Source organism: Pleurodeles waltl, chromosome 4_1 (assembly GCF_031143425.1).
Source record: "Pleurodeles waltl isolate 20211129_DDA chromosome 4_1, aPleWal1.hap1.20221129, whole genome shotgun sequence".
Classification (NCBI taxonomy): Eukaryota; Metazoa; Chordata; class Amphibia; order Caudata; family Salamandridae; genus Pleurodeles; species Pleurodeles waltl.
The window spans coordinates 21,224,905-21,237,176 of record NC_090442.1 but is presented as its reverse complement, the minus strand read 5'-3'; the positions used below and the strand labels follow the sequence as shown (position 1 = coordinate 21,237,176).

Below are 12,272 nucleotides of genomic sequence, written 5' to 3'. Positions count from 1 at the left end.
GGTACTTTCCTACAGGGCCAGACTGGTTCTGGTCACTTTCTAGGAGAAGGCTAAGGAGAAGATGTTTGGTAGGGTTCTTCCCAATGCTTAAACCTCTTTCTATGCAGAGACCCCTCAAACTTTTAAAGTTTAAACTACCATAGGTTGCCTGGACAACTGTGGGAGTAAGTTCTACTGCAGACATGTTTGTTAGAAAGGGTTTAGGACAGAGAGAAAAAAGTTTAGAAACTTATAAAGAAAAGAGAAAAACTTTTTCAAACTTTTCAAAACTTCTGTATATTTTTTTATGGTATATGTTTTTCTTATGAAAAGCACCAATGACAAAGTGGTAAAGCAGTTACAAGTACTTGTCTCACCGCTGCACCACCAAAGTAGGAGGCTGGCCTGGCTTATAGCGGGTACCTGATGGTACTTACACCTTGTGCCAGTTCCAGTTATCCCTTATTAGAAGATTAGTAGTGTTCTAGCAGGTTAGGCTGATAGAGATAGTTATAGCAGAGCAGCTTAGGCTGAACTAGGAGACATGCAAAGCTCCTACTATACCACTTATATCATATAGCACTATATCATAAGGATCACAATACTCAGAGTTACTAAAAATAAAGGTACTTTATTTTTGTGACAATGTGCCAAAAATATCTCAGAGGATATACTCCCTTAGGAGGTAAGTAAAATACCTGATTTTGGTTTGTGTGTATAGTTTGTGTACATAAACAGTTAGAAAAGTTGTGCAAACACTGTAGAATACAAAAGGATGCAATAGGCCTAGGGGCAACACAAACCATATACTAAGAAAGTGGAATGTGAACCACTTAGGGACCCCAGGCCTCGTGTAGTGTGTAGAGGGTCGCTGGGAGTGTAAGAAAACACTAAGGGTGTCCAAGATACCCCACCCCAAGACCCTGAAAAGTAGGAGTAAAATTACCGTACTTCCCCAGAAACACACTAAAGTCGTGATAGGAGATTCTGTAAAGACAGCAACTGACTACAAAACACTGAAGACGGATTCCTGGACCTGAGGACCTGTAAAGGAATGGGACCAAGTCCAAGAGTCACGAAAGTGTCCAGGGGGGGCAGGAGCCCACTAAACCCCAGATGAAGGTGCAAAATGGCTGCCTCCGGGTGGAAGAAGCTGAAGATTCTGCAACAATGGAAGATGCCAGGAATTTCTCCTTTGCACAGAAGATGTCCCACGGCCTGCTGGAGGATGCAGAGTTGTTTCCACGCAGAAACACCTCAAACAAGCCTTGCTAGCTGCAAAGGTCGTGGTTGAAGAAAATGGGTGCTGCCTGGGCCCAGGAAGGACGAGGAGGTTGCCCCTTGGAGGAGGAGACAGAGGGGGCGCTCAGCAACACAGAGAGCCCACGCAGAAGCAGGTAGCACCCGCAGAAGCACTTGAACAGGGGTTCAAGAAATCTGAGTACATCGGTCGTCTCAACGCTACAAAGGAGGGTCCCACGAAGCCGGTGGTCAACTCAGCGAGTTGAGCAATGGAGGACGGAGTGCTGGGGACCTGGGCTGTGCCGGATTCCTTGCATAACTGCTCAGAAGCCCTAGCAGCTGCAGATCACACAGTACACAGGATTACTGTCTGGTGTGGGGAGGCAACGACTTACCTCCACCAAATTTGGACAGATGGACCACTGCACTGTCTGGGTTACTTGGATCCAGCTCCTGTGTTCCAGGGACCACGCTCGTCAAGATGAGAGAGGACCCAGAGGACCGGTGATGCAGAAGTTTGGTGCCTGCGTTAGCAGGGGGAAGATTCCGTTGACCCACGGGAGATTTCTTCTTGGCTTCCAGTGCAGGGTGAAGGCACACAGCCCTCAGAGCATGCACCACCAGGAAACAGTCGAGAAAGCCAGCAGGATTAGGCGCTACAATGTTGCTGGTAGTCATCTTGCTACTTTGTTGCAGTTTTGCAGGCGTCCTGGAGCAGTCAGCGGTCGATCCTTGGCAGAAGTCGAAGAGGGAGATGCAGAGGAACTCTGGTGAGCTCTTGCATTCGTTATCTGACGAGAAACCCACAGGAGAGACCCTAAATAGCCCACAAAGGAGGATTGGCCACCTAACCAGGTAAGCACCTATCAGGAGGGGTCTCTGACATCACCTGCTGGCACTGGCCACTCAGAGGTCTCCATTGTGCCCTCACACCTCTGCATTCATAATGGCAGAGGTCTGGGACACACTAGAGGAGCTCTGGGCACCCCCTCTGGGGTGGTGATGGACAGGGGAGTGGTCACTCCCCTTTCCTTTGTCCAGTTTTGTGCCAGAGCAGGGGCTGAGGGATCCCTGAACCGGTGTAGACTGGTTTATGCAAGGAGGGCACCATCTGTGCCCTTCAAAGCACTCCCAGAGGCCAGGAGAGGCTACTCCTCCCAGTCCCTTAACACCTATTTCCAAAGGGTGAGGGTGTAACACCCTCTCTCTGAGGAAATCTTTTGTTCTGCCTTCCTGGGACTGGGCTGCCCAGACCCCAGGAGGGCAGAAGCCTGTCTGTGGGTTGGCAGCAGCGGTAGCTGCAGTGAAAACCCCAGAGAGCTAGTTTGGCAGTACCTGGTGTCCATGTTGGAGCCCTGGGGATGCATGGGATTGGCACCCCAATACCTGATTTGGCATGGGGGGACAATTCCATGATTGTAGACATGTTACATGGCCATATTCGGAGTTACCATTGTGAAGCTACATATAGGTATTGACCTATATGTAGTGCACGCGTGTAATGGTGTCCCCGTACTCACAAAGTCTGAGGAAATTGCCCTGAACTATGTGGGGGCACCTTGGCTAGTGCCAGGGTGTCCTCACACTTAGAAACTTTGCACCTAACCTTCACTAGGTGAGGGTTAGACATATAGGTGACTTATAAGTTACTTAAGTGCAGTGAAAAATGGCTGTGAAATAACGTGGTTGTTATTTCACTCAGGCTGCAGTGGCAGTCCTGTGTAAGAATTGTCTGAGCTCTCTATGTGTGGTAAAAAAATTGCTGCAGCCCATAGGGATCTCCTGGAACCCCAATACCCTGGGTACCTAGGTACCATATACTAGGGAATTATAAGGGTGTTCCAGTGTGCCAATCAGAATTGGTAAAAATGGTCACTAGCCTGCAGTGACAATTTTAAAGACAGAGAGAGCATAAGCACTGAGGTTCTGGTTAGCAGAGCCTCAGTGACACAGTTAGGCACCACACAGGGAACACATTCAGGCCACAACCTATGAGCACTGGGGTCCTGGCTAGCAGGATCCCAGTGAGACAGTAAAACCACACTGACATATACTCACAAACAGGCCAAAAGTGGGGGTAACAATGCTAGATGGAGGCTACCTTCCTACATGTTGTGAGGTGCGTGGGTGGTGTATAGGTGATGGTGGTGTGTGGCTCTGGTCTTGTCTGTGGTCGTGGTGTCTATCTTGTCGCAATTGTTTTTAATGGTAAAGGGTTGTGGGTACTGTGGGTGTGTATTTTATAGTGGTGTGTGTGGGTGTGGTGTGTGTATGGGTGTCAGGTGTGTGTAGCTTGAATTGTCCAATGTTGTGCTGCTTGGTATGTGTGTGTGTATTTTGAGCGTGGCGGTATGTACCGCCAATGGTTTACCGCCATTGAATGTCCGCCGTGGTGATTCGTGGGTCATAATGTGATGGGCGTTGTTCTTTTGGCGTAACGGTGTGGGTTTTGATACCGCCGGTTTATCACTGACCTTTGGTGTGGCGGACTTGTGTGTGTGGCTAAATAGTGACGTATTGGTGTGTGTGTGTGTGTCATAATATGGTGAACAGATATCTGCCGCTGCAGCGGTATGTTGTCAGTAGTCAGCGTGGCGGTAAGTGGGTTTTACCGCTATTGCCATAATATGGGCAATAGTGTGTCTTCCAGCCTGGCCGGGATATCACATTTCATTTCTACATCAACATTATATATTTTTTAAAACACACAAATCCTGCATGCACTTACTTCCACATACTACAATTACAACAGAATTATGCACTTTTAACTATCAGAGTTTGAAGCCCAACCCCTCCTACTCTTTAGGTAAGCAGGCTCTGGAATTTCGCCCGTCCGCTTGAACAGACAGGTGTAATTCTCACCTGGTTTGCATGCAATGTTCTATTGAAGCGTCACCGGCGGTGCTTCCTTCAGCTGCATCCCGGGACTTGAGGAAGTAGCGGGCTCCTGGCTGCCGCTCGCTAAAATGTAGTTGAGTTTTTCTCAGAAATAAAGAAGTGACACAATTCTAATAATAATTGAGTATATTTATAAGTAAATAAAATACGGCCGGGAGGACAGCACAGTTGTGTAACTGAAGCCACACTCAACTCAGCTCTTACAAACAGCGATTTTTATGCTCTTGGTGGGCACCTAAGTTCCACCTCCTTCATTACATTTACAATTAACAAAGACTAAAATTCTTTAAATGCTATCTGACTACCTGTTACTAAAATTCAGCAATAACAGATATAATACATATATATCTTCCTACATACACAGTGACCTTCGATCCTACCCTTTGAACTCTATCAATATGTCCTCCCTACACGTCTGCCAACTTTGAAGTTTTACGGTCTGTCTGCCACTCCCTGCCAACCTTGAAACACAAACATCTAGTGCTGTGTCTCCCTTTCAGCCTGTCATGATTTACCCCTTCTCCTAACCCTGGTATCAGAAAGTGGCTCAGACTCTGCTTTGTGTATGCGTTCTTCTAAATTATCTATGGCATGCGAATTCGAACTGTGACTGCTTTTACCCTGCACCTGGCCTCTCTCCTCATTCTCCTTTCTGTTCCTGCGTCCCTAAGTGACCATTGTATTCAAACCGAGGCTTGTACTTTTCATGTATCATGTACACTTCTGCACATCTGTTTTCTACGTCGTGTGTTGACCAGAGTAGGCCTTCTGTCATTTTCTTGAGGCCTATTACAAGTGTCCTAATACTCTGCTAAATTCTATGCCGATTTATCAAACTGTGCCACAGTTATTAGCAGATCGAACTGGACTAAAAAATAAATTCCAGTTTTATGCCAGATTTTGTTTAGATTTGTCAAATTGTGCCTAGGTTAGAAGCTAATCAGGTCAATTTTTTGGGGGGAAGAAAATAAGAAAATTAGGTGTAACCTAACGTCTCGGTACTAAAGAGCAAAAATTGCAATTTTCCTTTACAGTTGCTGTCTTATCGTTCTTTTAGCAGTTTTACCGGATTTTTCTCTCCCACTACGCTGAAATTATGTTCAATGCGAACAAAATGTAATTAAGATGGTGGTGAAAAATAAAACTGCAAACGTTCCATCAATCAGTCAGATTACACATGTAATTATTCTGGGGGTGTGACAAAGTGTATGCTACGGCCAGCTATTCTTTAGTCATTCTCGCATATGGGGAAGTTTGTACTGTTGTTGGCCATGCTGTATGGTAATTAAATTTGGTTAACACCTTTCCACTACGTAGCAGGCAAAACGCAGATTGAAATGTGGGTGGATGGAGTGCAGGGTGCACGCCTCCTGTGTACAGAAAGAACAGGTAGAGCCAAGTGCCTATGCATACCCCATAGACACACACGTTTCACATGGGCATCAATAGTGCTATTTCCTTGGCAAAAAGTGGGGGAGTGAGAATTCCCAACTTGCCAGCGCTTCCCAGAAGGATGGGGCAGAGAGCATCACATCTGAAGTTGACAAGGGGTCAAAGAGAGGCACTACCGGCTGGAGCAGAGGTAGTCGGGTGCCTGACCTTCGGGCGACAAAAGCAAAAAGAACAGATGATGGATGGAATACGGAACAAATCAAACATTCACTCCCTCATAGGCATCTACATGTGCACCTCCTCTGTTTGTAGCTCATAAGCATCTACCTGTGCGCCTCCTCTGTTTATACCTCAGAAACACCTACCTCTGCACCTTCTCTCTATGTACTTCATAGGCACCTACCTGTGTGTCTCCTCTGTTTGTAGCTCATAAGCACCTACATGTGCACCTCCTGTTTCTACCTCACATGCACCTACCTATGCACCTTCTATGTTTGTAACTCATACACATCTACCTGTACGCCTCCTCTGTTTGTACCTGTGCGCCTCCTCTGTTTGTACCTCATTCGCACCTACCTCTGCACCTCTTCTGTTCCTCCTAAGCACATACCGGTGCACCTTCTCTGTATGTACCTCATAGACAAATACCTATGTGCCTCCTCTGTTTGTACCTCACAGGCGAGCTTCCAAAAATAAGCTTGTAATCCCTAGGCTGACAACCGTGGCCTCTTGACTGTAAGGCCATTATCTGACTCCTGCTGAACGCTGCAGAGTGAGTGTCCAGACGTAAGGGAGCTGAAGGACAGGAAATGAGGTAAACTTGAATATAAGAAATATGGAAAGGTAGAAATGCAGCCTCACCTGTGGATAACTCACACCGATCTGCCCAATGCCCATCCAGTCACAAAGTAGCATCCTAGGTCCCAAACTTACAACATTAAGTCAGATACCACGTGAAGGCAGAAAAAGAGGAAAAAGGTTAAATGCACACATCCGTTGCGGGGATATACCCGGTGAATTATTAGTTGTGATGGATTCTCTTAATGACTGATATTGTTGAATAATAAATTATATGAATCAATGTTTGTTTGCCTTATTTGTGCAGATAATGTAAAGGCCGGGCGTTACAATCAACCACTCATTCTTTTTTACAAAAAGGCCCTGGAAGGAGCTGCATCTTTTTAAGTTGTCTTTCAGGGCCAGAATCAGGCACTATAAGCTCTGCTAGTTTGAGGGAGATGGGCAGATGTTATGGCAATAGGTAGCCCACCTCAACTCGCAATAATGCTCCAATCTTTCAGGTTAGAAAAAAACAGTAATGCTTGAACCAGGGGAGCTTTTGAAAGTGTCAAAGGTGACTTGATGAACAGTAAGGTGAAGACAGGAGTTGGCATTTGAGCTGATCCAATGTGAACAGGGAAGCATTTATTTGAAGTGTGTGAATTTAGGTATTTTTGTTATACAGTATACTTCCTGAAGAGTTACCTTTGTTATATATTTTCTGAAGAGTTACTAAATAACAGCAGCCCAGCCTGATCCCTCTGTTTTTCCACAATCAGTTCTTCTTTAAATTAAATCTAATCCATGTGCATATACCTAAAGCTGCGCCAGTACCACATAGGTGCTCCGTGAGCGTCCTTCCTTTACTAAGTTACTCTGGGAACACTGGTAAACCACCTCCTTTTCAGAGGTTAATATGATGTGACATGTATCACGTGGTGCTCCGTGAGCGTCCTTCCTTTACTAAGTTACTCTGTGAACACTGGTAAATCACCTCCTTTTCAGAGGTTAATACGATGTGACGTGTAGCACATAGGCACTCCGTGAGCGTCCTTCCTTTTCTTAGTTACTCTATGAACACTGGTAAATCACCTCCTTTTCCGAAGTTAATACGATGTGACATGTTCAACAAAACTTTTATTTAAATATCCGTGTATGGTGAAGTATTCCTTGCTAAGTTTTAAAGACGGTTAAGTAGAGATGTAATTTACAACCAGTTCAATATTGTGTATTCACATTTCCATTTAGTAATTTTTAATATCTTCACATCCAACAGAACACAAGCCTTGAGTGCATGACATTATTATGAATAAAGAAGATAAAACTGCAAATCTGCAAAGAACAGTCACCAACAATGAGCTCCGGTATTCAGGAAAACATCAATACAGGCAGCAACTGAGAAACCTGCACATAAACTGATCCTGGAAGAAGCATTTAAGGGCAATTCAGTGGATGTAAGAGTCTGAGCTGTGCACCTCAACACCACAAGACGAAGAAATGACTGCTTGAAAATGAAGGCAGCAACAACAACAATAACAAACGACCCCTTGTATAAACACGTGTCCAACACCAGCTTTGGTCATGGGATCAGTATGATGTTACAGCAGTGCTTTGTTTTCTAAAGTGATAACAGACCATCATTCAATGCTCTGCGTGTATTGTAAACCCCTCTGGCCAAATCACAGCAACCAGAGAAAAGCACAACAGAGTGGAGCCAAACAACTGAGGGGTAAAGGAAAGAGGAGTTCTGCTGTCTACAATACAACAGACTGTTCCAATTTGCACCGGCCAGAAGGGAGATGAATCTTTACCCACAAGCGTGCATAGCCATAATCCAATCTAAAATCACAACCACCTACATCATATTTTATATATATTATGAGTGTGACACGTATTTAATGGCTATTGAACGTTAGTTTTAATTCAGAAATCAAACGTGCAAGTGCTTTATCAGCCATATGGCTCATCAGGAAACACAGTCTTGGGATGTAGACAAATATATAACCGACCCACAGACACTAACCACGAAAAACAAATCATACACATTTAGTGAGAGTTTTAGTTTCTCATCTCAATTAAAGCACCATCAGCAAACTCACACAGAAAAAAAACATTCAAGTCCAGTGATTGTGTGAAGAGCATCAGTCAATTACCAGACTTACAGAGACATCAGCAAACACACAGAGGGGAAAAACCATACAAGTGCAGTGAATGCGTGAAGAGCTTTAGTCAATCATCACACCTCCAAAGACATCATCAAACACACACAGGGGAAAATCCATACCATTGCACTGAATGTGGAAGTAGTTTTAGTGATTGTTCACAACTCAGGATTCATCAGCAAACACACACAGGGGAAAAACCATTCAAGTGCAGTGAATGTGCAAAGTGCTTTAGTCAGTCATCACAATTACAAAGACATCAGCGAACACACACAGGGGAGAAACCATTCAAGTGCAGTGAATGTGGCAGCGCTTTTATTTACTCTTCATCATTAAGGATTCATCAGCAAACACACAAAGGGGAAAAACCATTCAAGTGCAATGAATGTCTGAAGAGCTTTAGTCACTTATCAAACCTAAAAAGACATCAGCGAACACACAGGGGAAAAACCATTCAAGTGCAGTGAATGTGCAAAGTGCTTTAGTATGTCATCACACCTACGAAGACACCAGCGAACACACACAGGGGAAAAACCATTCAAGTGCAGTGAATGTGTGAAGTGTTTTAGTATGTCATTACAATTACAAAGACACCAGCGAACGCACACAGGGGAAAAACCATTCAAGTGCAGTGAATGTGTGAAGTGTTTTAGTATGTCATCACAATTACAAAGACATCAGCGCACACACACAGGGGAAAAACCATTCAAGTGCAGTGAATGTGGCAGCGCTTTTATTTACTCTTCATCATTAAGGATTCATCAGCAAACACACACTGGGAAAAAACCATACAAGTGCAATGAATGTCTGAAGAGCTTTAGTCGCTTATCAAACCTAAAAAGACATCAGCAAACACACACAGGGGAAAAACCATTCAAGTGCAGTGAATGTGGCAGAGCTTTTAGTTGTGCTTCATCTTTAGTGATTCATCAGCGAACACACACAGGGGAAAAACCATTCAAGTGCAGTGAATGTGTGAAGAGCTTTAGTCAATTATCAAACCTAAAAAGACATCAGCGAACACACACAGGGGAGAAACCATTCAAGTGCAGTGAATGTGGCAGCGCTTTTATTTACTCTTCATCATTCAGGATTCATCAGCGAACACACACAGGGGAAAAGCCATTCAAGTGCAGTGAATGTCTGAAGAGCTTTAGTCACTTATCAAACCTAAAAAGACATCAGCGAACACACACAGGGGAAAAACCCTTCAAGTGCAGTGAATGTGGCAGCACATTTTTGTCATGCTTCATCATTAAGGATTCATCAGCGAACACACACAGGGGAAAAACCATTCAAGTGCAGTGAATGTGTGAAGAGCTTTAGTCAGTCATCAAACCTAAAAACACATCAGCGAACACACACAGGGGAGAAACAATTCAAGTGCAGTGAATGTGGCAGCGCTTTTATTTACTCTTCATCATTAAGGAATCATCAACGAACACACACAGTGGAAAAGCCATTCAAATGCAGTGAATGTGGCAGCACTTTTAGTTATGCTTCATCATTAGGGACTCATCAGCGAACACACACAGGGGAAATACCATTCAAGTGCAGTGAATGTGGGAATAGTTTTAGTAAGTTATCACACCTACATAGACATCCTCGCACACACACGGGGGAAAATCCTTAACATTGTAGTAAATCCGGCAGTAGTTTTAGTGACTCTTCAGCATTAATGAATCATCAGCGAATGCACACAGGAGAAAAAACATTGAAGTGCAGTGAATTGTATGAACAGTGCTGGCGGTATCCGTGGCACCCTATTTTGACATTTCCGCTGGGCCAGCGGACAAGCCACATCGACATTGAAGCCGGCTCATAATAGAGCTGGCGGCAATGTTGAAGTGCAGTGGGTGCAGCAGCACCTGTTGCGCATTACACTGCCCGTATTTCAGGCAGTGAAATGCGCGATGGGGCTGTGCCTGGGAGGCCCTGCACTGCCCATGCCAAGTGCATGGGCAGTGCAGGGGCCCCCGAGGGGCACGCCGAGTCCCCCTTACCGCCAGCCTTTCCATGGCGGTGTTTACCGCCATGGACAGGCTGGCGGTTGGGGACTCATAATCCCCAGGGCAGAGCTGCTTATAGCGCTGCCCTGGTGTAGGAGACTGGCCTGGCTTATAGTGGGTACCTTGTGGTACTTACACCTTGTTCCAGGTCCAGTTATCCCTTATTAGTAAAATAGAGGTGTTTCTAGCAGCTTAGGCTGATAGAAGGTAGCTATAGCAGAGCAGCTTAGGCTGAACTAGGAGACATGCAAAGCTCCTACTATACCACTTATATCATATAGCACTATATCACAAGAAAACACAATACTCAGAGTTACTAAAAATAAAGGTACTTTATTTTAGTGACAAAATGCCAAAAGTATCTCAGAGGATATACTCCCTTAGGAGGTAAGTAATATACACACATTATATGCACACAAACCAAAATCAGGTAAGTAACAGTTAGAAAAGTAGTGCAAACAATGTAGAATCACAATAGAATGCAATAGGTAGAAATAGGCCTAGGGGCAACGCAAACCAAATACTCCAAAAGTGGAATGCAAACCACGAATGGACCCCAGGCCTATAGTAGATTGTAGAGGGTCGCTGGGACTGTAAGAAAACAGCAAGGGTGTCCTAAATACTCCACCCCAAGACCCTAAAAAGTAGGAGTAAAGTTACCCTACTACCCCAGAAAGACAGTATAGTCGAGATAGGGGATTCTGCAAGAACAACAACCACCAGCAAAACACTGAAGACGGATTCCTGGACCTGTAAAGGAAGGAGACCAAGTCCAAGAGTCGCGATAGTGTCCGGGGGGGCAGGAGCCCAGGAAACCCCAGATGAAGGTGCAAAGGGGCTGCCTCCGGGTGGAAGAAGCCGAAGATTGTGCAACGACGGAAGCTGCCAAGAACTTCTCCTTTGGTCAGACGATGTCCCACGGCGTGCTGGAGGATGCAGAGTTGTTTCCACGCAGAAAGACTGCAAACAAGCCTTGCTAGCTGCAAGAGTCGCAGTTGAGGATTTTGGGTGCTGCTGGGGACCAGGAAGGACCAGGATGTCGCCCCTTGGAGGAGGAGACGGAGGGGGCGCTCAGCAACTCAAAGAGCCCTGGCAGAAGCAGACAGCACCAGCAGAAGTACCGGAACAAGCACTTAGAAGATCTGAGGACAGCGGTCGACTCAGAGTCACAAAGGAGGGTCCCACGACGTCGGAGTCCAACTCAGCGAGTTGGGCAATGCAGGACGGAGTGCTGGGGACCCAGGCTAGGCTGTGCACAAAGGAATCCTTAGAAAAGTGCACAGAAGCCGGAGCAGCTGCAGATCACGCAGTACACAGGATTACTGTCTGGCGTGGGGAGGCAAGGACTTACTGCCACCAAATGTGGACAGAAGGGCCACTGGACTGTGGGAGACACTTGGACCCAGATCCTGTGTTCCAGGGACCACACTTGTCAGGATGAGAGGGGACCCAGAGGACCAGTGATGCAGAAATTTGGAGTCTACGTTAGCAGGGGGAAGACTCCGTCAACCCACAAGAGATTTCTTCTTGGCTTCCAGTGCAGGGTGAAGGCAGACAGCCCTCAGAGCATGCACCACCAGGAACCAGTCGAGAAAGCCGGCAGGATTAGGCGCTGCAATGTTGCTGGTAGTCGTCTTGCTACTTTGTTGCGGTTTTGCAGGCGTCCTGGAGCAGTCAGCGGTCGATCCTTGGCAGAAGTCGAAGAGGGAAGTGCAGAGGAACTCTGGTGAGCTCTTGCATTCGTTATCTGAGGAATAGCCCAGAGGAGAGACCCTAAATAGCCAAAAAAAGGAGGTTTGGCTACTGAAAG

The 12,272-nt window shown here is 45.6% G+C and overlaps 1 protein-coding gene and 1 pseudogene across 1 annotated transcript; both read left to right on the top strand.

Annotated features, from left to right (window-relative positions):
* The window catches only part of LOC138286926 (zinc finger protein 850-like), a 322,857-nt pseudogene that overhangs the window by 32,004 nt on the left and 278,581 nt on the right, over nt 1-12,272 (top strand).
* Nucleotides 8,777-11,016, top strand: LOC138287275 (zinc finger protein 135-like). The gene is given in 2 exon segments (XM_069227635.1): nt 8,777-9,691; nt 9,693-11,016. Coding segments are annotated over 2 exon segments (1,146 nt in total). The 5' UTR covers nt 8,777-8,939; the 3' UTR covers nt 10,087-11,016.